General features: G+C 38.1%; 1 protein-coding gene and 1 long non-coding RNA gene across 4 annotated transcripts in view; one reads left to right on the top strand and one right to left on the bottom strand.

Annotated features, from left to right (window-relative positions):
- The window catches only part of LOC126412065 (exportin-6-B), a 357,950-nt gene that overhangs the window by 260,415 nt on the left and 70,016 nt on the right, over positions 1-27,519 (top strand). For all 3 annotated transcript variants that reach the window (XM_050081474.1, XM_050081465.1, XM_050081456.1), the window contains 2 exons: positions 7,045-7,219; positions 8,508-8,646. In XM_050081474.1, coding sequence (XP_049937431.1) covers positions 7,045-7,219; positions 8,508-8,646 — 314 coding nt within the window. The remainder of the gene's footprint in view (positions 1-7,044; positions 7,220-8,507; positions 8,647-27,519) is intronic.
- On the bottom strand, positions 9,088-25,689 carry LOC126412086 (uncharacterized). The gene is made up of 4 exons (XR_007575224.1): positions 25,205-25,689; positions 24,583-24,752; positions 24,045-24,412; positions 9,088-9,348 (listed from the first exon to the last, which is right to left on the bottom strand). It is a non-coding gene; the product is annotated as an uncharacterized LOC126412086 (long non-coding RNA).

The following is a 27,519-nucleotide window of genomic DNA, read 5'->3' as shown; positions in this document are numbered from 1 at the left end:
ATCATTATTGAAGATGAAGTTGAGACTCATAAGTCTCAAGGAAATTGTAATTCCATCTGAACAGAGGTGGTCTGGTTGAATAAACTTCCACCCAAAACAGTTAACTTTTTAAATAGTCAGTGGAAAACATTTTCCTAGATTGATTCCAGCTTTAGAAAAGTCAAAATGATCACAGAGGAGACATAAAGTTTGTGCAGAATGTGATGTAGGACTTCGTTTTCCATAATGTTTCAAAATTTTTTCCACTAAACTAAAAGCAACTAAATAATTTTAAATAAAGACAACCACATTTTCAAGTAGTTTTCTTTTTAGTACCAGCAAATTCTAATCTCATGTTCATTTAGGAAATTAAAGATGAAAACATTTTTGTTGTTATAAAAACAGTTTCATTTCAGTATAAAAAAATCACAGATGTAAATGTCTTTCTTTACAGCATGTCATATAGAAAAGATCTGTCTTTCAGTTCCAATAAACTGATCTGAATTCTGTGCAATAGAACCTACTACACAAAATTATAAAAACTGAAAATGTGCAGTGTTAACCAGCTGTCAACACCCTAGCTGCCTAATCCTCAAAGTGTTAAAGTTCAAGCCTGCACATCACCAAATGGTCACAAAATGTTAAAGGTCCATCTATATTTCATAGTTTGTACCACTTGACTCGGAAATTTCATTAGTACAAATGAATGTTAAAGTGTTCACACGGCTGCTGGCCACCCAAAATCTATCATTTTTACATGTCTGAAACCACATTGTCAGCTTACCAACATGCTACCTCAGGACCAATCCATACAGGCTGACCACCAGATGCAGAATGACCTGGAGCCTCTGCTTGCTTGCAATTTTAAAAACTCACTTTCCTCACCAAAATGTATAAATTACTTGTGCTGAAAACACAGAAAATGGATTGATTCATACATCTTCCTCATTAATGATGTGGCCTAAGTACTTGACTTGAGTCTGTGCAAAATTACATTCATCAATACTTAGTATAAGACGTACTGCTCTTAGTCTGTCAGATACTTCCTGTAACCATTTCCTCTGTACAACCGTGCTGGAAAAAAGTACAATATCATCAAGTTAGACCAATGTACTTCATTGGTTTCAGGCCAAGAGAAACGCCATCAAGCAATCTTTTAAATGTGGCTGGTGCATTTTAAGCGTGAATGGCATCCGACGATACTGAAAATGCCTCCATGGGACGGAAAAAGCCATTGTAGGTCTATCTCCTGGTACTACCTCCAACTGGTGGTACCTGTTATACAAATCCATTGTAGATAAGTACTTGCATCTGCCTCCTCTGAAGTGAACATAATGGGTTTAAGTGAAGTGAGGTGGGCAGATAGGGGTGAAGTAACATCAGGTAATTACACAATGTTTTATACTGATGGAAAAGGTTTTGATTTTGGTGTGGCAATAGTGATGCGAAATCAAATAGTTCAAAGAGTGACTAAAGTGGGATGCCATAGTGATTGTTTAATGTTTGTGAAAGTAAGTACACAACCAGTGGACAGTCTGATAGTACAAGTGTACATGCCAGTGTCAGACTATGACGACAAAGAAGTGGAGAAAATTTACGATGAAATAGAAGATATCATACATTGTGAAGGCAGAGGAAGAGTAAACACCATAATCATGGGCAACTTTAATAGTGTGGTTGGACAAGGTAGAGAAGCAAACATAGTGGATCAATATGGATTAGGAAGAAGAAATGACAGAGGAGGGATGTTAGTGGAATTCCGTCAGAGGAACGACTTGGTAGTGATGAACACTTGGTTCCATAAAAGGTAGAGTAAATTGTACAGACGGAAGGACCCGGGAGACATTAACAGATACCAGATGGACTACATACTCATCAAACACATGTTTAGGGGTAGTGTGAAAGACACTAAGACTCTGCCAGCTACTGACGTCAATTCTGATCACAACCTTTTGGTTGCAGACATTGGGTCAAGATTGAAGAGGTTGCGACAGCATGGAAGGAGAAAGCAGAGATGGGACCTGGAAAAGCTAAGAGAGAACAATGAGGCAGCAAGAGAATCCTTGGAACAACAATTTGGGGGAATGAGAGGTGGTGCAAATACAAGTGAAAATGTGGACCAGCAGTGGTGAAATGTTAAACAGGTTTTATAGAATATTTTAAAGAGCAAAGTTGGGAGGGAAGCAAAGAGAATGAGGAAACCATGGATCACCAATGAGATGCTGGAAAAGACGGAGGAAAGGAGGAAGGGTAAAAATGTTAATGAAAAAGAATATAGAAGGCTTAACAATGCACTCAGAAGAGAAACCGACAAATTGAAAGAAAAGTATTTAGAACAAATGTGGAATAAAATAGATACCTACATAGAAGAGGAAGGTGTGACTTCAAGTGCCAGAAAACAAAGGAGCTGGGAAGCAGAGAAAGCAAAGGAGTAAGGACTTTCGGGATAGAAGACCTTAGAGGACAAATGGTTACTGAACTGATGAAGGTGCTGAAAGTATGGAAACAATATATAAAGGATCTCTACGCTAAGGAACATCGCCCACAAGGCATTGAAATAGGGACAAAGAAAGAGATTGGCAAAGACAAAAAAGGACCTAGCATTAAAGACATGAAGAGGACGAAAGCCACAGGAGATGACGACATACCAGTGGATTTGCTGAAAGAAATGGAAAAGAGGATTTGAAGGCATAGACACATCTCATAAACAAAATCTACGAAAGTAGGGAATGGTTTAAGGACTTTTTGGATGCCACGGTGGTTGCTCTTGAGAAGAAACAGCAGGCCAAGAAATGTAACGATTTCAGAACAATCAGTTTAATCTCACATGTAGTGGAGATTTTTGCAAGACTACTTAACAGAATGCTGGTAAACAAAATTGAAGAAGTAATAGGAGAGGACCAGTTTGGTTTTAGGAAGGGAAAAGGGACCAGAGACACCATCGGATCAGCATGGTGAAGATATTGTCGGAGATAGTTTTGGCTGTTAACAAAGAAGTTTGTGTTTGTTTTATAGACTGGCAGAACGCCTTTGACAGTCAACTGGATAAAATTGATGAAAGTCCTTAAGGAGATAGGAATAAACTGGAGAGACCAGAGACTGATTCTCAACTTGTACCTGGGACAAAGAGTAAAGGTGTGGCTAAACTATGGAGAAACCTATATGGGAAATGGCTGATGAGAGAAGCTTTGAAAGGATACAGAAACTTCAGGATAGGAAGATGCCTCATCAATAACATCAAGTACACACATGCTTGCTAAAAATAAAAAACAACTGCAACACATGATGAACCAGTTGGTGGAAACTGGAAGGAAATAAGGCATGGAAATCAACATTAAAAAATCAAAAGTGATGTGGATATCAAAAAGGGAGACACCTTTGCGGATAACCATTGATAGTCAAGAACTGGAGGATGTGAAACAGTTCAAGTACTTACAAAATTTGGTGACAAAGGATGCCCAATGCACCAGTGAAATTCGAGCAAGAATCTCTATGGTCAAAACTGCATTCAGTGAAAAGAAAAATCTGCTGACATGAAAGTTAACCTTGGAATTAAGGAAGAAACTGGTGAAGTGCTACAACTGGAGCATTGCACTGTATGGAGCTGAGACGTGGACCATGAGAAAAAAGGAAGAAAAAATACTTTGAAAGTTTTGAAATTTGGTGCTGGAGGTGAATGGAGAAGATCAAGTGGACTGATCGGGTGATGAATAACAATGTACTGAGAAGAGTAGGAGAGGAGAGAGATATTCTGAATACAATTCTTCAGAGGAAGGCCAACTGGATCGGACACATACTTAGGCACTGAGTGCTCATACACGAAGTCATTGAAGGGAGAATTGAAGGAATGGTAGGATGAGGAAGAAGAAGAATTCAACTTTTGGATGACATGAAAGATGGAAAGAGATACAGCAGACTGAAGGAAGAAGCTGAAGACAGGGAACATTGGCATCAGAAATTCTCCATATGTTGACACAGACCTGCCACTAGGCAGAATACTGCATAATAATCTGCCTTAGTTGTTAAATGTCCTTGTGATTTTTGGTATTGGATAGGCAGTGGTAGTTGCAAGAAAAATGATATTTCTTATTGCCAAGTCTAGACTTTTTTGGGATCAGGACAATGGGTGCCCCTGCCTTCCTCCCACCAACTACAACTTTTTTCTGTGATACCTTCTGCCAGTTTTTTTATTTCTCCCCTTTTCTGATACTTCTTGCCCCCCCCCCCCCCCCCCCATCCCCACCTCTCCCCTGCCCTCCGTTTAACATGCAGCACTTCACTCTCTGCCACCCCCACCATACTATCCCTCCCCTCCCCTTCCCTTCCCTTCCCTGCCCCGATCTCCTCCTTACCTCCACCCAGTCTCCACTCCCGTCATGCATGGGTGCTGCTGCTCGCAGTGTGGTTTCAGTTGCCTGAGACTGCAGTCGTATGTGAAAATTAATTGCAATATTATAATTAAAATCATTAACTAATGTTTATAATAAATTCTACTTTAATCATCACAGTATATGTGAAAATTCGGTACTTAAAATGAATACAGTAAAATCCACTATTACGTTACCTTAACTATTTGTGAACAGATAGCTCTTGCAGTATTCAAGCAGCACATCGTTTACTACATTCGTGTTATAATGTGAGATTATTGCTTACCTAAGACCATTGCCAGGTTAATGGAAAATCTGGGGGGTGGGGGGGGGGGGGGGGGGGGGGATTTAGGAAATAGGCTGTGATTAACTGCCTATAAATAATAAAGAGTTTATTGTACTGTTGTTTGTTCATAGGTTTAATGTGAACAGAAGTATGCAGCTGACTGTCAGTGAGGATGAAACGAACACGAAGGAAAGTAGCTTGTTACATCAATACCTGCAACCTATAGTACAAAGATTCCCTTCCTATATCAAAGAAACAAAGCATTTCTTAGATCACCTGATGTCTGTGCCCACCCACTTCCACAACACAACTTGCTCGCCACCATTGATGCCACATATACATGGTTAACATACCTCAATTACCACCCACCTGATTAAAAAGCTTTGATGTCCTTCCTGCTCACCTTGATTAACTGCATACTCACAAACAACTACTTTACCTTTGAGGGGCACACAAACAGATCAGGGGTACAGCCGTGGGAACCAGCATGGCTGCTTCCTAAGCCAACTTTTTTGTGTGACACTTGAAGAGGGCTTACCTGTGATCCATAAGCCTTCAACCCATAGTTTGGTTTAGATACTATGATGATGTCTGTAGCATATTGACTCATGGTGAGGCTGAGCTGTTAAAATTTTTGGAATCTCCAAATACATTCTCTCAATTAAATTTCACGTGGTCCTATTCTGAATCCCTTACCACTTTACTTGCTGTTGACCTCATACTCATTGAGGGTCAGCTATATACTTCTGCTCACATTAAACCTACTAACCAACAACAGTACTTACATTTTGACAGTTTCCGTCCTTTCCATGTCAAACATTCCTCCTCAACAGCCTTGGCATTCGAGGAAAATGTATTTGTTCAGATGCAGACTCTTTACAGCAATACACCACTGTTCTCACCTCAGCTTGTACTGCATGTAATTGACCCACCTGTTTAGTTCAAAAGCAGATTTCCTGGGCCATCACGTCCAATCTTTTTTACTGCCAATCCCAACAAAAAACAACTTAGGAGTACACCTCTTGTCATTCAATATTATCCTGTTATTGAGTTTATTAAGCAGCTACTCCAATAAGCTTATACCTTCATAACATTGTGCCCTGAAATGAGGTCCATTTGCCTGACATTTTCCCACCACAGCAAGAACATCTTTCGGCTGCCCCCCCCCCCCCCCCCCCCCCACCAAACTCAATCTTTGCAATATCCTGCTCAGACCATATGCTTGGGACTGATAACCATGAACCATGTAGTTTGGTCCCTTTACTCCCCAAACCAACCAACCATATGCTCCTTATGCAATGATTTCCCTACCCTTTAGTTCATACCCCTGTGACTGTCCCCATCGTAAGACTTGCCGTGCACCACCCTCCACCACCTGTACCAGCCCTGTAAGTGGCAAAACGTATACCTCAAACGGAGAGCTACCTGTGAAATGACTTCCCTCATGTACCAGCTGTTATGTAAATACTTTTCAGCCTTTAACATCGTCATGACCACCACCAAGTTATCAGTTAGGATGAATGGGCATAGACAGAGTGTGGGTACTAGTAACACACAATAGCCTGTTGCAGAGCATGCTCTACAACATGATAGTCATGACACAGTGCCTGTATCACCACATATGCCATCTTGATTATCCCCTCCTAGCACCTGTTTCTCAGAACTCTGCAGGTGGGAACCGGCTTTACAACATGTCCTTAGTTCTCACTATCCACCTGGTATAAATTTATGTACTTTCTTCAGTCTCAGCATTTCTTTTCAGCAACTATTAGTTTTTTTTATATATCTTACTTTCTGACCTGCCACACCACACTTGCCCTGACCCCTATCCCTTTCCCATCCCCATCTACCACATATAGTGCACTTGGCTTTCCACTCTTGTTAACTTTTCCGTGTTGTCAGTAATCTCTGTCATGGTTATTACCCTATCTTTCACCTTTAAGCTTTCAGATTTTCATATTTCATCCGGTGCAGTCTGCAACAATCAGTCTTTCCTTCTCATCCCGCCCAGTAAGTCTCCCCTGACCTGGTGTTCAGGGTGACTTTTCCATAACTCCCCTCACTTCCTAAACTGTACCAGTCCTTTTCCTTCATCTCTTTTACTTTCCCTTCAACTATTCTGCAAGAAGAAGGGATCACTGACTCTGAAAGGTTGCACATTTCCATTTCTTTTATAAGCATTTTTTTCTGCTGCCACTTGGTGGATAAACTTTTTATCTATCCATATTACATTATATTTTCAAATATTGATTATTTATATTGAAAACTTTTATCGTATGGTTTTTTATATCAAATTACCTCTGACATTTTATAACAGTATACATACATATGTAAAAAGAAAGGCAGTTTCTTTTCCTTTTGTCTTAGACACATCATCAAAACAAAATTGATGAAATTTATAAACTTTTATAGTATGAGCCATGGAAGGAAGCAGCAAACATCTACTTGCACCTTGAACAGGCTGTAGATGTTTCAAAGCGTCAACTTTCAGTCACTGCCGAACATGAGTGCGTTCGTCTCCACTGTCTACTGCGTGATCTTTCTTCACTTACACAATTGATAGGTCGAATGTATCCACATTTCATTGGTAAGTTTAAATTTTTCTCTAAATATATCTGCATTGAATTACTGTATTTTCATGTTTTAGTGTTAGCAAGAAAAACAATAATCTCTTGACCTACAGAAAGAACGTAATGACTTCTTCAAAAGATATTAAGTTTCCAATGCAAAATTAATTTGATTTCTTTGTCAGTATACAAAAAAATTTCTGTTTTTGCCCACCAGATATTACTGTTTGTATACTTCTGAATTCGTTTGTCTACGGAAGGTGGTGTACTGTAGTTTAAGAATTAGTTGAACGATATTGAGGGAGAATGAGTTGACTATACTTTGATGGTTGTACTATTTCACATTTTGTTCATTAAAAAGAAAGATGTCATCCCAATGCAATCTATATTTAAACATTTATTTTCGTGGTGCACATAGTAGTGTGCCTCTTTATCAAATACACTGGAAAAAAGAAATCCTCATCTTTTTGAAAGCATGATATTATTTTTACCAAAACAAACAGCAAATTAAGTAGAAGGACATGCTTATGAAGAGGCATATGCTTAAAATTTCGCCATTAATTGACCGCTTTTTTTTTTTTTTTTTTTCCAGTAGAGTTCTTTCAGTCATGGATTTTTAAATTTGTGTTTTCATAAGATTTTTCCTTAATTTGTGATTATTTTTTATCAGCATCAGATTTAAGCAGCTCTTTATACTCCACTCTATTTAGTTAAAATATTTACTAAGGCTATCACTTCATATTTTATGGCATGTAATTACCAAATTTTATTTTTAATATATTTTTGTTGTTGAATTTTTAATGGTATTTAGTACTTAATTCATTGTTATTTCTAGCTTGCGCCCCCTTGCTAAGTAATCTCCCATTTCACTTACAGTTGTTTAGCACCCTTACTTTGAGCCAGAACAAGAGTAACTGTGTTTTCCTCTGGTTTCATTATTAATTAGAGCTTTGCTTTTCTAATTTTTGTAGGTGTTGTGCCTTTGTTATTGGCCTCACCACTTTAGTTATTCTTTTGTCAACTCTCAGATAACATGCAATTTTCATTATTTACTCTTCCTGTGTCATTTAACCTTCATGTCTATCTGCACAGTACTTCTCTCTCGATTTCTTTCTCATGCATTGCTAGTAAGGAATGTGAGAAGGCGACTGTAAGCTTGGAAATTCAGTTTTGTTTCTGTTTAAGCAGTTTTCCATTGTGCATATTACAGAGCTGCTGTCTCTTGTCATTGTGCATTAGTTGTATTTTTATTGTATTTGTATTTTTGCACATTTAACACATCATTACGACAATTCTGTCTTCATTTAGGTAAAGTTCTTAGAACGCTATTCCCTGATGCACAACAGTTGGTGCTACAATTAACAGGAATGGCAACATATGCATCTCGTGTTCAGTTGCATCATCTTCATACATCACCTCCCATACTGACTGAGGACTTGGTAGAAGTGTAAGTTAGTTCCTTCACATTACTTAATTAATCAAAAATAGAAACTGTGTATACTAAACATCTCTAGTGACAGTTATATGGATCTGTTAGGAATTGCTGCAGAAATAAGTGGAAGTCAGTTAAACATGATTTTTTCCTGAAAATTTGCATCAGCTCATGTGTGTTTATAATGGTTACTCTGTGTTGATTGCAATTATCATTAGCAGAAACAGGAGCTTTAATGTGGAACATTGGGACCAAGAGGACTATGGAAGTCATATACGGATTGAAGAGTTTCATGCCGATTTTGAGAGCATTTTAGATGAATATCCATTCCTGTACTATCTCTGGAGCAGTTGGTGATTTGGGTTGTATTAGGCATCCTCAGATATTAATGACTCTGCATGAGCAGATGATTTAATTCCTCATCTTTTGCCTTCAGGCAAAAAGGATACACATAACTAAAAAAAATACAGACACATTGTACAAAGATCTTTTGCCACTGTGTAACAATCCTCAGTCCTCATTCACAAAAATGAAAACAATTCATCACTGTCTAGATAAAACACTACACTCTCATTTATGATCTGTTTGGGGGCGGGGGGTTACAAACATAAGTTTTAATTATTAGTTTCCCAAAGATTTCTTAAAAAAACTTCTGGCCAGTTGTTGGATGATTACTTCAGCAGTTCACAGCTCATTGCTCGCACCATCCTTCTCCAACTGAAATGAAGCGCATTTCTGTAAGACTATGACATTGACAAAGACATTAAATTATAAAATTAAACATTATTCTTTCACTTATAGTGATGTCACATTTGTGATGATGTGTATTTTATCAAATCTGCAGGTCACTTTTAGAGAGCCTCTTCTTTTTGAGACATTCTTCCCAGGAACATATGATACAGTGAGGACTAAAAGTAGTCTGTTTGTGTAGATAATATTTCAACTTTTCAGTTTTGCATCGCTAGAACCCACAGGATGACAAACTTTGAGGAAACAGTAGCCTGGCTGCTGAATTCTGTTATGTGTTCCACACAGTCCATGAACATATCAGGAGTAGGCATGTAGAATTATTTTTATCGTAGATGGGGTGGCTGTATTAACTACTATGCTGCCGAAATTGGTGCTTATACTGCACCTACAGATTTAGGGAAAAGAATTCCAGAGCACTTATTGACTTCACTAGTATGGCTAGACAGACTACAACGTAAATCTTCAATTGTGTGGAGACTGAGCTTCGATTCCATGTGAATTGTTCTGGTGCTATAAAATTGGTGTGATACTGCCAGATCAATTTTCCTATGAGAATGAAGTGTTCTGGGACAGAATTTGAAGTGGGGCTTTTTGTATATTGTTAGTCTTAATAACTCCACCCAGAGAAGTTAGCACTAATCACACACTTCTGACCCCTTGCTTCACCACCACCACAACCACAAAACATCCATAAAATGATCAGCTACAGTTAAAACGAAGTGGTATCTGGTGGGACATGATGCAACGCACATTCAAGCTGTCAAGTATTCCTCGAATTATTGACCTTTGTACTCTTAAGTTTCATACAGCACGTTAAGCTTTTTAAAGTAATATTTTATATTGTTATTACACAGCATAATATATAATTGTCCATTCAGTTTCCATCTGTGTGCCTTTAGACTGAAATTATTATATGAGTTTACATCAAACAGCTTGTTACAAAAAACAGTGTAGTGAATTATGACTCTACATAGTGTGCAATTGATATATCCACGATACAGAATCACCGTGACTCTCTCTTACTAAGGAAGGATATGGATTTGTATTTGCAAGTGTGATAATTAAGCAGCACTAATTGTCTTATATAACAGATGTGGAAACAGGGTAGTACCATTATATAACGTAACATCCTACAGTTTAGTAGCTCATTTTGGAAACACTGTGTCAGTGAAAATCTGACTGGAGATCAAAAACAAAAAACTGTTTCATAAGTTCCACAATTTTATTACAGCGTACTACTATCTAACAGTTGGGAGAGAATGGTGTGGTCCGTAACAGTCATGTTGTGGCATACAGTGTTTATTACAGACAACTTTCTGTAGAACTTCACAATAACAGAATAACCTGGATGGAACAGTACATACAATAAGGGAAAGGCAGCCACTCATCCGAAGCAGACTGATGTGTGCAGTGTAAATACACATAACAGAAAACAATGTTCTCACCAGCTTTTGAGCTCATGGTCTTTTTCTAGCAAAAGTACACACACACACACACACACACACACACACACACACACACACACACACACACACAAACCATGCACACTCCCATGGATGCAGCAAGCCTCGCAACATCTGTGATAGTGCACTTTTGGGTACTTGTGTGAGTATGTGCATAAATGTGTGTGCTATTGATCAAGAAAGAATAATAGCTTGAAAGCTGGTGTGAATAGTGTTTTCTGTTACACAAGTCTATACTGCACACATCAGTCCACTATAGGTGAGTGGTTGCCTCACTCTTATTTTATCAGTTGTTTCTGTAGAACATAATATTCTAGTAGAAATGGTTCTCAGTGGTGAGTAGTGGGCTTATGTGAAAGTAGTTTAAGGTGGTGTACAGTTCAGTAGAGTGCATTTTGTCTCCAATCTTAAGTGGGTTAATGGTGTTTGTGTTCACAATTCTGCTAGTCAACATCTTCAGATGGCCATTTCAAACTTAGACATGGCAGTCATTTTCACTTTACAGCAAGAAGGGTTATCAGTGTAGAATGTTGATCACTAAATTGCCATACACTGTGGCAACATCTTTCAGCCATTTATTTGCTATTGTGGGACACAAAACATAAAAGTCTACCTCACAATGATTATCCATTGTCAACACCACCAATTGATGACCTCTACCTATAAATTATAGTTTTTAGCCTACCTCAGGAAAACGAAACACAACTGCCATTTTGGAAGCAACTGGGAGGTCTATGGTGATCCAGATGTACATAACCATCTCTACATGATCATCTTTGTCTCTAGGTATCCATTATGAACAACAGTACATACTCTTAACAACATAAGAAGGCAAGGTAACACCTGGAATGTCATGTTGATTAAAGGCATTAGGTTCTCTTTGCCAATGAGTTCAGGATTTCTCTGACACTTGATGATGATCATCATGGAGGAGTCAGTAAGTAGCCACTTATTAATGCGTGTCTCAGGCATGCAGTTCCACAGGTTAAGTGGTGAGGTGAGTTAGTCATGATTTGGGCCAGTATCAAGGATAATTTAAGGACTGTACAGTATATAAACAGGATGCTCCAACTTAGTACAGCCCTACAGTTCAATATTTCAGAGCTGGGCTTATCTACCAAGATGATGATGCATCAGCATACCCCAAGCACCTCATGAAGACGTTCCTCCAGGAGGCAAGAATGAACCGAATGAAATGGCATCCAGTCTCTGCTGACATGATCTCTTGGCACAGTTGAAACCTGTCGTGCATTATTGCAAGAACCATCATCACACTCTGGATGACTTAACCTTTTGCGTTCTGTGATGCAAACATAGGGTGTCTCCATGCACTGTTATTTAAATTGCTACTGCCTGTGCAGCAAGTGCGCCACAGAGAATTCCACAAGTCTCTTTGTGGAAACAATGAGGCCACTGACAATCAATTAGGATATACTGCACCATTGAAGCAGAAAGTGTGCTTTCATTCAAGTATTTTACATAAACATTACAATACAGATCTTTTCGTTGTGTTATATGATTTGAAACTTTCATGTTGGACTGTTTCCATCATTATTTCATTCTAATTGTTTACAAATGAATCTCTGTCATCATCAATATCATTGTTACTCTCGTTCTCACTTAGACATTCCCCTAACATCTCTACAATCTCCTCGTCAGAACTGACTGTGGGTGAAGACCTAGCCATTTCGTGTCTACTAACTTTCTGATTTGATCCATTATAAATGGTTCTGAAAGCCTACGACAGTAAAAACAATAGGTTTGTTTATAAATAACTCATCTGTTACCAGTCACGATTCTCTTTATTTTATTTTTCGCACGACATGTTTCTGGAAATGATTCTCATTTTCAAGTGAGTTTTTTGTGTTTGTTGTGTCATTCCTATGTGATGTCAATGCGTGAGATTCTGCTTCATTTCATTGACTTTACTGCAGTATATAAGAAAACACGCAATTTTTAGTGGTTGTTGATCTTTTTGTGAAGTTAGTGGCAAAATTTAGAATAATTTGTACTTAGTTTCCTTATGGTCCATTTGTGCAGTCTCTACACACACGAAACATCACACACATTTTTTTGTACACTTTTAAACATCGAAAACATTTTGCATAAAGAAAACAGTTACACGAATGTTCCTACAAGTAGTCAACAGAGATGACATTGTAGGTCTTCCACAAAGTATGATATGCTTTTGTACAGAGGCTATTTGTCTTAACAATTTGGATCATAATTTACTTGCCTATTTTACAATTGTGCTTATTTGTATGTGTTACTATTTTTATTTAAGTATACTATCGAAACATCTGAAGAAATTCACTGATTTACTTTCAAGTTTTTTGTTTAATATTTTATCTTCATATTTTCTGTAATGTGAATATATCTCCAATCCATTTTATGTCCTTTATTTAGTCAGTGGAGTACTTTGACAGTTTGCTCTATTTTTCCAAATGGATGTCTTGTATCGTGTACATGTGTTGCTATGGCTGATGGAGTGTGTCTGTTGTGTGTGTAGGCTTTTATGTGCTTTGTGTACCTCGTGTTGAAATTTCGGCTTGTATGTCCTAGGTAGAACATGGGTCATTCCTGGCATGTGACCTTGTATATTCCAGAGTCTGAGTATGGCTCATGCTTGCACTTTATATTGTGTGTTATTTTTTGTTGTAGTTTATTACATGTAGAAAATCCAATTTTTACATTGTGATTTTTGAAAATATTTGCAATCTTCTGTGATACAATGCCAATGTATGGGATACTAGATATACATTTGTTTTTATCTTTTTCTTCTGTGGTACAGTTTGTACCTGGGTCTTTCTTCACTTTGCCTAGGATTGTGTCAACTATGGAAGCATTGTACCCATTGGCAACAGCAATCTTTTTCACTGTGTTTATTTCTTGTTGCATGTTTTCTTGGTTCAATTGTATTTTAGTTGCCCTATGTAGCATCGATCCATATACTGCCTGTTTATGGATATTTGGGTGACATGAGGTTGCAGGGATTGTGGAGTCAGTCATTGCGTTTTTCCTATGAATTTTGAACATGCGTGTGTTGTGTAACAGAGGAATGGCATAACAAACACAAAAAATGCACTTGAAAATGGGAATCATTTCCCGAAACGCATCGTGCGAAAAATAAAATAAAGAAATTTGTGACTGGTAGCAGATGAGTTATTTATAAACAAACCTATTCTACTAACTTTAATGTAATAATTACAACTTCTTTCGCAACACAACTAATACAGTATGACAGTGAATGAACACGGGCTTCCGTATACAGCAGTATCATGCAGCATGATGCCTAGTACAGCCAGATTTGAGATTAGAGCATGAGAGAGGTACAAAAAATCGTAATATTAAATAACTTCTTCTCTGCTGGGCCCACAGTTTTCATAAGATCATAATATGGCATCGCCTTTACACTTCTACAAAATTAGGTGCAAATAGTTTATTTTATTTTTAGGTAGGTTCACAACAAGATTGTTTTGGCACTAGTGCCATTTTCAAGTGTTCTTGTCGACATTACATTTGATATCATTTATTCTCCATCCGTTTAACAGTACTATGAGATTTCTATCTCATATCATACTTATGTCTAGGGGGATGGAGTGACGTCCATAAAGTTTTTATATACACTTAAGAAATAAAAACTATAGAGTGCACACAATTGAAAATGCTTTGAAAATTCTACTTGGGATACCAAGAGGTCAAACCACGAATATTTTGAAAGAACTAGAAATTTATATAGACACAAACAGATACCAAATGACATCCTAAATGAACAAGTGGACCTCAAACATAAAAATTATGTGGAAAACTATTAACATAATAGAAAAAGAAAACGAATGAACACAAAATGATAAACAAAAAACAATAGACAGCATTAAGGTCGCACATCTACATAATGCAAAATATCTCTGGCAAAATTATCTCTGACTACTTAACATATAATTTATTTGCGAACATAATGCATAAATGGAACAATGTGTCATTTGACAACTGTCAAAAAAAGTTAATATGAAATTTACGTAGAAGGTAAATGTCACCAGGCATGGCTCATAAATAAAGGCTCTGAGGCAGAGCTATATGTATTAAAATAACTGTCTCACTAACGTATTACAGAATTTAAATTATCAGAACACTTTTTGCATATTTCCCACATGGATTTAAATAATGCCTGTCAGCGTCTTTGGAAATGTTGATATGTGATATGAAGCAATATTTTTCAAACAGTTAGTAGCTAGTCTTAAGGCTGCACATTGAAATGCTGCTTAGCTCAATGTAGCAGAGTTTTGGGAGCATGTCTTCATCAGAATAAAGCTCTTACAGGTGTCCCAAAGGCTCAGGTATTTCAGCCTGAGTGTGTCCTACCAGCCTGCAAACAATTTTCATTTCCTCTGCGTGCATCAAAAAGGAATAAAAAGAGTGGCTGGTTGCTGTCTTCTTCTTTGTAAGAATCAACCTACATTAATAAAAAGAGTTTCTGAAACTTCGCTGTCGAATCCCTGTCTCTGTATATCTCTGTTATACTTTGTTGTATCATTAATTAACATTTAGTATTAGTGCATTAATAGTGTTTCAGATAGTTCTTTTTGTTTCTGCTACTGGCTGCTGTATCCGCTATTGGAATAAGTTTGCAAATGTCTTGCCAGAGTGCACTAGAATACGGTAACATAAGCATCATCACCTAGCAACAGTTTTACTGATGATGAGAGGAAAGGTGCATAAAATATGCCCCCTTGCTTGCTGATTGCAGTAACTTGTCATTAGCAAGTTTCTTTTTGTGAGTTATCATGCATGATTTTAGTGAGTTTTACATTCTTGTGAATAACAGCAGAACACCACAAGTTTGAAAACAATACAATATGAATCCACTGTGCAATTTATCAGGTAAAATGTTGGAACATCCGGCAGGATGAAAGTGAAGGAACTTGGTGCACCCAGACCCAATGTAAACATGAATCCAGAACAAAAACAATGTAAATCCAGGCAAGATATACACACAATTTTAACAGAGCAATTGCTCATGTCAGCCACATGGCATGATATCCATGACATCATAGAAACATCACACGAACTCTTAAACACCGTTGTTTGAGCACACAAAACTTTATCCATCTGAAATTTAGAAATGAAAATACCAAAAACATTAAGCATGCAGTAAAGCTAACACACACCACATTAATGATCTCTCCAAAATGTGTCTTTTATTATGATTTGTTGTGATAAACTGCTGGGAAAAGTGACATAGGGATAAATAAGCTACCTGTAAGTTTCATCTTGGAGTTAGCTTTTGATTTGACTTAGTAGTTGATTATTAAACAGAAAAAGATTATGTTAACATTATTTGGCTAGTGTGTGGTATTGCAACCCCCCTCCCCACCACCACCACCACCACCACCACCACCACCACCACCACCACCTGAAATCTTGGTTGTGGTGACAGATAGATCTGTAGAGTAGCCTGAGTTCTAGATTAATTCCAATCAATAAATGCCGCAGCCTCCCCAGTGTGGAAACTGTGAATCATGTCTGTATGTGACCTATATTAACAACGTAGTAAATAAAGGAAATTACATTTGAATATGTTTTATGGACATCACTCCATCTAGACGTAAGCATAATATAAAATAAAATTCTCATAACAGTGATACATGGACATCGAATAAAATAACAGATAAATGTAATGTCAACAGGGACGCTTGAAAATGGCACAAAACAGCAAAACAATCTTATCATGAACCAATTTAAAAACAACTAGAAATAAACTATTTGCAGCTAATTTTGTAAAAGTATAAAGAAGACCAAAAATCATGTTGAATGGACCTCCGCATCAGAGTGGAAAACAAAATTCGCAGAGTCTAGTGCCACTCATTGTTGGTGTGCAAAGGGCTAATGGAGGCTGCCATTGAAAAGTGGCACAGACTTGGAGCGGGCCAGTGTGGTGTTTAATGTGACCGAGCAGCTGATTTTAATATCTCTAATGTGCAAAAATGTACACTTTTGAACTGATTGCCATTATTTTGTTTATTCTTTTGTCTTTGCTCCAAAGTTAATTAATTGTTTTTGCCCAGAGGGGAGGGGGAAGAGGAGGAGGTGGAGGCAGGGATTTTCTCCGGTAATTTCTGGTGCAGTTCTCCTCTTGCTATCTGCAACAGTTGTTCACTCCAGCATGGGAATCCAAGATCCATTCACCTTGAGGCTTTCTTCTGTCCTGTTAAAACTATTCTCATGTTTGTGTATTTCTGTAGCTTCTCTGAATATGCCCCTGTGATAGCTCTTTTTTACAGCCAGAAATTCCGTGTCGGTGAATTTTACTTTACAGTCAGCACTTACTGTGCCATGACCGATTTCCCCACCTGCCCTAACCTGCAATGCTGCTTATGTTCTTTGATCCTGGTGTTGATTGACTGACCAGTCATTTCAACATAAATTTTTCTGCATGTGCATGATACATGGCATATTCCTTATGTTGCAAGTGGGTCCCTTTTTCTCCCTAGCCAATCTGAGAAACACTCTGATCTTCTTTGTTTGTCTATAAATAGTCTTTATGCCACATCTGCACAACGTACAGCTGATTCTGCCCATCACTGTGGGCTTATATAGCAGAAAGGTCATACCTGACATTTCCTTTTCCGATGTGTCTCTGAGTGACTCTGTTACACTTCTTATATAACTGGTGGCGTACCCATTGCTCCTCAGAATGCTTTCCAGGTGTTGCATATTGCATCTGAGGCGCTGTGGGTCACATATTCATCTCCCTTGCATTACAAGCATATTAATCACATCTCTTTTTCTGGTTCAGGCAGTGATTTGACAGTTTGTGCCGGCATTGGTCCGTTTGTGTCAGTTTTCGATACAAGCTATGTCCCAGGTTTTCACCATCCCTTATGACCAGCACATCTTGAAAGGGTACCTGTTTGTCCTTTTCTACTTCCGTAGTAAATTGTATGTGGCACGGAGGCATTCCCAGAGTGATGGACAGAATCAGCCATACATTGTGCAAACATGGCATAAAGAGTATTTATTAAAAAAATCAACACCAGGGTTAGAGAACATTGCAGGTTGGGGCAGATGGAGAAATCAAGCATGGCAGAGCACATGCTGTGTGAGGTGAGCCACACAGTAAAATTCGCTGACACAGAAGTTCTGGCTATAGATACGAGCTATCACATATGCTTGCTCACAGAAGGTATAGAAATAGACAAACATGAGAATAATTTCTACAGGAAAGAAGAAAGCCATGAGATGAATAGATACTGGCTCCCCGTGCTATAGCAAACAACCATTGCAGATATCAAGAGGAGAACCACACCGGAAATGACCATGGAAAAGCCCTTGGATGTTGGTACACCAGGTCCTTATAACCTGTGGCCATGAGCTAACCTTAGTCCACCTCAAGCAATGGAGGGTGAAGCTTTGACAATGCCAGTCGCTTATACTGTTGAAACATCCTGGAGCATAGACTTTTAGCATAAACAAATAGAACATGTTCATACGTAGGTTGTTGTTGTTGTTGTTGTTGTTGTGGTGGTCTTCAGTCCTGAGATTGGTTTGATGCAGCTCTCCATGCTACTCTATCCTGTGCAAGCTTCTTCATCTCCCAGTACCTACTGCAACCTACATCCTTCTGAATCTGCTTAGTGTATTCATCTCTTGGTCTCCCTCTGCGATTTTTACCCTCCACGCTGCCCTCCAGTACTAAATTGGTGATCCCTTGATGCCTCAGAACATGTCCTACCAACTGATCCCTTCTTCTAGTCAAGTTGTGCCACAAACTTCTCTTATCACCAATCCTATTCAATACCTCCTCATTAGTTATGTGATCTACCCATCCAATCTTCAGCATCCTTCTGTAGCATCACTTTTAGAAAGCTTCTATTCTCTTCTTGTCCAAACTGGTTATCGTCCATGTTTCACTTCCATACATGGCTACACTCCATACAAATACTTTCATAAACAACTTCCTGACACTTAAATCTATACTCGATGTTAACAAATTTCTCTTCTTCAGAAACGCTTTCCTTGCCATTGTCAGTCTACATTATACATCCTCTCTACTTCGACCATCATCAGTTATTTTACTCCCTAAATAGCAAAACTCCTTTACTACTTTAAGTGTCTCATTTCCTGATCTAACCCCCTCAGCATCACCCGATTTAATTTGACTACATTCCATTATCCTCATTTTGCTTTTGTTGATGTTCATCTTATATCCTCCTTTCAAGACACTGTCCATTCCTTTCAACTGCTCTTCCAAGTCCTTTGCTGTCTCTGACAGAATTACAATGTCATCGGCGAACCTCAAAGTTTTTACTTCTTCTCCATGAATTTTAATACCTACTCCAAATTTTTCTTTTGTTTCCTTTACTGCTTGCTCAATATACAGATTGAATAACATCGGGCAGAGGCTACAACCCTGTCTCATTCCTTTCCCAACCACTGCTTCCCTTTCATGCCCCTCGACTCTTATAACTGCCATCTGGTTTCTGTACAAATTCTAAATAGCCTTTCGCTCCCTGTATTTGACACCTGCCACCTTCAGAATTTGACACCTGCCACCTTCAGAATTTGAAAGAGAGTATTCCAGTTAACGTTGTCAAAAGCTTTCTCTAAGTCTACAAATGCTAGATACGTAGGTCTGCCTTTTCTTAATCTTTCTTCTAAGATAAGTTGTAAGGTTAGTATTGCCTCACGTGTTCCAACATTTCTACGGAATCCGAACTGATCTTCCCCGAGATCCGCTTCTACTAGTTTTTCCATTCGTCTGTAAAGAATTCGCGTTAGTATTTTGCAGCTGTGACTTGTTAAGCTGATAGTTCGGTAATTTTCACATCTGTCAACACCTGCTTTCTTTGGGATTGGAATTATTATATTCTTCTTGAAGTCTGTGGGTATTTCGCCTGTCTCATACATCTTGCTCACCAGATGGTAGAGTTTTGTCATGACTGGCTCTCCCAAGGCCATCAGTAGTTGTAATGGAATGTTGTCTACTCCCGGGGCCGTGTTTCAACTCAGGTCTTTCAGTGCTCTGTCAAACTCTTCACGCAGTATCTTATCTCCCATTTCATCTTCATCTACATCCTCTTCCATTTCCATAATATTGTCCTCAAGTACATCGCCCTTGTATAAACCCTCTATATACCCCTTCCACCTTTCTGCCTTCCCTTTTTTGCTTAGAACTGGGTTGCCATCTGAGCTCTTGATATTCATACAAGTGGTTCTCTTCTCTCCAAAGGTCTCTTTAATTTTCCTGTAGGCAGTATCTATCTTACCCCTAGTGAGACAAGCCTCTACATCCTTACATTTGTCCTCTAGCCATCCCTGCTTAGCCATTTTGCACTTCCTGTCGATCTCATTTTTGAGACGTTTGTATTCCTTTTTGCCTGCTTCATTTACTGCATTTTTATATTTTCTCTTTTCATCAATTAAATTCAGTGTCTCCTCTGTTACCCAAGGATTTCTATTAGCCCTCGTCTTTTTACCTACTTGATCCTCTGCTGCCTTCACTACTACATCCCTCAGAGCTACCCATTCTTCTTCTACTGTATTTCTTTCCCCCATTCCTGTCAATTGTTCCCTTATGCTCTCCCTGAAACTCTCTACAACCTCTGGTTCTTTCAGTTTATCCAGGTCCCATCTCCTTAAATTCCCACCTTTTTGCAGTTTCTTCAGTTTCAATCTGCAGTTCATAACCAATAGATTGTGGTCAGAATCCACATCTGCCCCTGGAAATGTCTTACAATTTAAAACCTGGTTCCTAAATCTCTGTCTTACCATTATATAATCTATCTGATACCTTTTAGTATCTCCAGGATTCTTCCAGGTATACAACCTTCTTTTATGATTCTTGAACCAAGTGTTAGCGATGATTAAGTTATGCTCTGTGCAAAATTCTACAAGGCGGCTTCCTCTTTCATTTCTTCCCCCCAATCCATATTCACCTACTATGTTTCCTTCTCTCCCTTTCCCTACGTAGGTGGAAAGACTAATACACAAATCTAGGAGTTCACTTCTGGAGTGATTTAGGATAGTACACACACACACACACACACACACACACACACACACACACACACACACACACACACAAAACTAGTAGCAGGAAAAGTACAAGGTCATGCTGAAAAGTAATGTGTCTGAAGTTTTTGTGTGAAAACTCGTGAAGCTTTGTAAATAAAGCAAAGATTATCAACATTCTACAACTTTATATTCTTCATGTCTACGGATTTGCAGCCTCTGCCACTAGGGAGTTTTGAATTTTACCAATGTATGATGGCAGTATGTAAAATATTGTATTGGTGAGTGACAAACAGCACACTGTAATTTAGTTTTGAATTCGAAGAGTTCATTCACAAATTGAGCACCCTCTCCGTCAGCATGTAAATGCCAGATCACACACGAGGACTGTGATATCTGCAACAATCAGACACTTTTGGTTCACTATCACAGATCATCCTCCAGACTATCCTGACTAACATCTTCAAGGACCTTCAGTTTGACAGTAATGAAGTGGCGCAAGCAGAAATGAGATAGTGGCTCTTTCAACAAAATCCAACATTCTACAGTGACGGTATCAAAAAACTGGTCTCCAGTTGGGAGACATATGTTCATCGCCATGGTGACTTTGTTGGGAAGTAAATATGTAGACATGAAGAATAAAGATGTAGACTGTTAATAACATTCATTTTATTTAAAAAGCTTCAAGACTTTTCATATAAAAAATTCGAAGGCATTACTTTTCAGCACACTGTTGTAGATGGCAGATTGAGGTTCATTTCAAGAATATTCATTATGAAGCTGAAGCTCTTGTGTCCATGTTTGCTTACAAATAAATACCTTTTTGGATGGGATCTGCTTTAAGCGGCCATGATTTTTTTGCTTCTTTTATTCAGGCATGTTTCACTGAAGTTACAGCACAGTCAGTGTTTATTTTATATTATTATTATTACTATTATTATTATTATTATTATTATTATTATTATTACTTTCTTTCTTTCTGTTAATGAACAAGAAAATTCCGTTTACTGTTATTGCATGTATAAATTCAAATGTTTAAGATAATAATCACAGATTACAAAAAAAATTGTATTAGCTTGTTTCCACATGCTGTGGTTCTTGTATGTTTCGCATTACAGTTGTTTTTCTTTTGTAGTTAATCATCCGCAAACTTTGAGGTGTGAAGTACCGGTAGTGAAGGTCGCAGAGGATCAAATAGGTAAAAAGTAGAAATCCTTGGGTAACAGAAGAAATACTGAATTTAATTGATGAAAGGAGAAAATACAAAAATGCAGTAAATGAAGCAGGCAAAAAAGGAATACAAACATCTCAAAAATGAGAATGACAGGAAGTGCAAAATGGCTGAAGAGGGATGACTAGAGGACAAATGTAAGGATTTAGAGGCTTGTCTCACTAGGGGTAAGATAGATACTGCCTACAGGAAAAATTACGAGACCTTTGAAGAAACGAGAACCACTTGTATGAATATCAAGAGCTCAGATGGAAACCCAGTTCTAAGCAAAGAAGGGAAGGCAGAAAGGTGGAAGGAGTATATAGAGGGTCTATACAAGGGCGATGCACGTGAGGACGATATTATGGAAATGGAAGAGGATGTAGATGAAGATGAAATGGGAGATATGATACTACGTGAAGAGTTTGACAGAGCACTGAAAGACCTGAGTCGAAACAAGGCCCCAGGAATAAACAACATTCCGTTAGAATAACTGACGACCTTGGGAGAGCCAGTCCTGACGGAACTCTACCATCTGGTGAGCAAAATGTATGAGACAGTCGAAATACCCTCAGACTTCAAGAAGAATATAATAATTCCAATCCCAAAGAAAGCACATGTTGACAGATGTGAAAATTACTGAACTATCAGTTTAATAAGTCACGGCTGTAAAATAGTAACACGAATTCTTTACAGACGAATAGAAAAACTAGTAGAAGCCTACCTCGGGGAAGATCATTTTGGATTCTGTAGAAATATTGGAACATGTGAGGTAATACTGACCCTACGACTTATCTTAGAAACTAGATTAAGGAAAGGCAAACCTACATTTGTAGTATTTGTAGACTTAGAGAAAGCTTTTGACAACATTGACTGGAATACACTCTTTCAAATTCTGAAGGTGGCAGGGGTAAGATACAGGGAGCAAAAGGCTATTTACAATTTGTACAGAAACCAGATGGTAGTTATAAGAGTCGAGGGACATGAAAGGGAAGCAGTGGTTGGGAAGCGGGTGAGACAGGGTTGTAGCCTCTCTCCAATGTTATTCAATCTATATATTGAGCAAGCAGTAAAGGAAACAAAAGAGAAATTCGGAGTAAGTACTAAAATTCATGGAGAAGAAATAAAAACTTTTGATGTTCGCCAATGACATTGTAATTCTGTCAGAGACAGCAAAGGACTTGGAAGAGCAGTTGAATGAAATGGATAGTGTCTTGAAAGGAGGATATAAGATGAACATTAACAAAAGCAAAACAAGGATAATGGAATGTAGTCGAATTAAGTCGGGTGATGCTGAGGGTATTAGATTAGGAAATGTCAAGGAGTTTTGCTACTTGGGGAGCAAAATAACTGATGATGGTCGAAGTAGAGAGGATATACAATGTAGACTGGCAATGGCAAGGAAAGGGTTTCTGAAGAAGAGAAATTTGTTAACATCGAGTATAGATTTAAGTGTCAGGAAGTCATTTCTGAAAATATTTGTATGGAGTGTAGCCATGTATGGAAGTGAAACATGGATAATAAATAGTTTGGACAAGAAGAGAATAGAAGCTTTCTAAAAGTGGTGCTACAGAAGGATGCTGAAGATTGGATGGGTAGATCACATAACTAATGAGGAGGTATTGAATAGGATTGGTGATAAGAGAAGTTTGTGGCACAACTTGACTAGAAGAAGGGATCAGTTGGTAGGACATATTTTGAGGCATCAAGGGATCACCAATTTAGTATTGGAGGGCAGCATGGAGGGTAAAAATCGTAGAGGGAGACCAAGAGACGAACACAAAACAGATTCAGAAGGATGTAGGTTGCAGTAGGTGCTGGGAGATGAAGAAGCTTGCACAGGATAGAGTAGCATGGAGAGCTGCATCAAACCAGTCTCAGGAGTGAAGACCACAACAACAACAACAACAACATTGAAATTCTTTGTTGTGTTTGTTTTCTTTGCTTATTCAATTTATCCAGGACTACATATGCCATACCTCTTCAACTCTTCTGTTGTTGTCTGCATAATACTTTTAGCTGAAATCCACGTTCCCCACCTTGTCAAGACCGGTTCAGGTGGCAGAGGACAGTCGGGGTGAGCAGTCTTGAGAGCTCTCACACGACTTGGTACCGTGATGAAAACCTTCTTTGCCCAAGATATAAGGCTGTTGATCTCTGGTAATGTGGCTCTGATCTCTTCAGCAATTTGATGTATCCCATGAACCAGACACGTGAGGTGAATAATTTTAGGGTAAAACACCTCGGAGACACTCTGCGGCCTTCAGCATATATGTTTCACTATCCATCGCAAAGGCCAAATCCTTGTTCTCCCCACGTTTCTGATCTTCACATCTCCATAGCACACCTAGAAGAAATCAGAGGATTTTACAAATTTTACCATTTTTTTTATTGTTTAATTATTGGCTCGGAAAATGATGTGAAAAACTAATTATTGGCTCAGGATATGATGTGAAAAACTTCACTCTTATATTATCTATAATTTATTTTAAACTATTCAGTATTGGCGAAACTTACACAATGCTTCCTGCACTGTGCGTGCATTCGTGGTGTGTGTCGTTCGTTCCACTTCTTTACACAGTATGAGGTGTCCTCGTCCAGCCTTGTCAGCAGAGAGTTTTCCAGCTATGACGTGCACCATTTACTGACTGCAAGAATCAGTGGTCTTTCCTAATATTCTCCAATGTCTGTAATAGAGAAACTAAATTAAAAAATACACATAAACATGTGGACATTACGGAGGAGACATACACATGAAAACAAACTATATCCGTTTTAGCACCTACCTATATTTTGACTATTTTCTTATGTATATACATTCACCAAAATAATAGTCATTTAATTCGCACAAAAAATTATATTTAAATTTACTTTCTTTTTTGCAGTGAACATTTCAAGACAGACTGTCTCCTTCTCAAGCCCTTTCTTCTTTTGTCTTTTCATTTATTGAAAAACTTCACTCACTTTAAATGTAGTTTTTTCTATGTTCAAGTAACAATGTTCATTTTACAAAAATAAATATTCAAAGATAATTTAAATTTATTTTTTGAGTTTTTTAAATTAAACAACTATTATTATACCAAATTATATCCATTGACTTTCACATACTTACTTTCATAAAAATTACCGAAAACCTTACCTTTTCATACAGTGGGTCCACATAGTTCTTTCTGAGCATTGACTCATGAGGAATATCTTTTCCTGTGTATTTTTTTCAAGAAGGTCCTTAACCCTTCATTCTCCAGCTTATTCAAGGGGATGTTTGCTTATATTAAAGCCTCACAAAGATCTTCATTGAACTCAATTTGCCGGCTGGAGAGGCCAAGCGGTTCTAGGCGCTTCAGTCTGGAACCATGCGACCGCTACGGTCGCAGGTTCGAATCCTGCCTCGGGCATGGATGTGTGTGATGTCCTTAGGTTAGTTAGGTTTAAGTAGTTCTAAGTTCAAGGGGACTGATGACCTCCGATGTTAAGTCCCATAGTGCTCAGAGCCATTTTTTAACTCATTTTTGTCATCCATATGCTTCGAAAATGAGGATATCAGTGGTTGCTGTAGAGTTTTTAACTGTATCTTGGTTACATTGTTCTGGTGCTGAGATGTCTTTTTATGCTGATCCAGTTGAATTTTTTTCTCAACCTTGACCTAAAGCGTTGGAGAAATGAATAAATATCAATAAATATGTACAGTTGTACAATAATGTAAGAGAACAGTGTGTACCCTTGAGATGGTCACTCAAAAAAGCGAATTAAGACTACAAATAAGTTCCTAAAAATTGGAACTTAGATCCCCTCGCAACATTTAACATTTTTTTAAATTTCAATAACGCCGAAGATAATTCCTAAAGTTTTTTTTTTTCCCCCCCCCCCCTACATAGAAAACATGCATGCAAATTTACAAAATTAAACTACCTCTTTTTCACATAGTTGGGAGAATATTATTTAACCTTGGGAGAATATTATTTAACTTTCTGTTGTGAAAGCACAGTCACTCCCGATCCATTTCCATAAATTATTGGTTTTTAGCTGGGGCATATTTGTAATTTGAAGAAGGTAGCAAAGAGTCGTTGTGAACAGCACGGAAACACATGCAAAAATGATTCATATTCTGAAATGCCAACAACAAGTAGTAGGGCATTGTTGGCGCACTGCAGAGATCAGGTGAATGACCTGAATACGCATTAACTGCGGGTAACAAATACCAAAGCATGTTTCTACTCTGATAGTCCATATTGCAACAGTGAACCATCACAAGTCTTTAGCATCCTTATCCGAGAAACTACCTAAGTGGAAAAACAAAACTATGTCCCTCCATAAACTACTCACATTTACCTGAAAAGGCTTTTATTCTGATAGCTCATCCCGTATTATCTCATTTTGGAAATCTATTGGCCTAATATCCTGGGAGGTTCTTGGGTTGTCAGGGAACAAAATAAACCTCAATATGACCTCTAAATGTCAAAAATATGCATCTTTATGTCCATTTCCTCTAAATATGACAATAATATGCTCCAAGTTTCTAACTCATTTTTCAGGTCCTCAGTATGGACACAATTTTCAATGCAGCAAATCTCAATACTTGTGTATCATTCATTGAAGTCACTGCTGCTGAGAGTGGTAAGGTGAATGACAGTAGCCTAGTATGGAAATTTATTCATTGGGTTGCCTATCTGTAAGCATGAACTAGTTTGATGCGACCATATGGGACAGATGATTTGTCTACATGTTCAGACACGTCCGCTCCCTAGCCGCCTGCTCTACAACTATACCACGTTATATATTATGAACCAAAACCCGGAGAGATGCTCTAACCTCTGATATGTCATTTTTCTGTATGTCTTGTAGTTTTACCAATCCAGACGACTTTTTAAACTGTCTGCAGTGGCCTGAAACAACTAACATTCCTGGTGCTGCTGCTGAGAATGAATGATTATGTGGTATTCCATTTTATCAGTGGGCTGCACTGTTTAGTTTTGGCTTCTCTGCCAGCAAGCTACAGTATCGTGGCAAGAGGATTCCGCTGTGAACTAGGATTGTGGACACGTACCTGCAAACAAACAAAAAAAAATGTGTAAACCTTTTTTGTGTTTAATCAAAACTTCATGACTACCATTGTAGTTTTTCACATTATATGAAGATTAAATGACGACCACATATTCTTGCGATGCACATGACTTCTCATCTTATAATTTAAAGTTAAGGTTCCCTAAAGTTGTTTTATACATTTTTTAGCCTTGCTTCCATCAGGTAGGTGCAAAGCTGTCAGACTGCCTGCGGGGATTTGTTTGAAAGTACACACCAGAGCTATTGATGAGGTATTGTAATCTTCAATTCTTGTCCACACAATACAAAGGACTGACACTTTTTTCCCCATCAGCTAAACTTTCAAACAACTCTTCTATCTGAAACTTCAGTTAAAGCCACCCTTATCCTCCACGTCTGTCCATCTCGGAGGAC

Source organism: Schistocerca serialis, chromosome 1 (genome assembly GCF_023864345.2).
Source record: "Schistocerca serialis cubense isolate TAMUIC-IGC-003099 chromosome 1, iqSchSeri2.2, whole genome shotgun sequence".
Taxonomy (NCBI): Eukaryota; Metazoa; Arthropoda; class Insecta; order Orthoptera; family Acrididae; genus Schistocerca; species Schistocerca serialis.
Note: the sequence above shows the minus strand (reverse complement) of the source record. Positions and strands in the feature narration are given on the sequence as shown.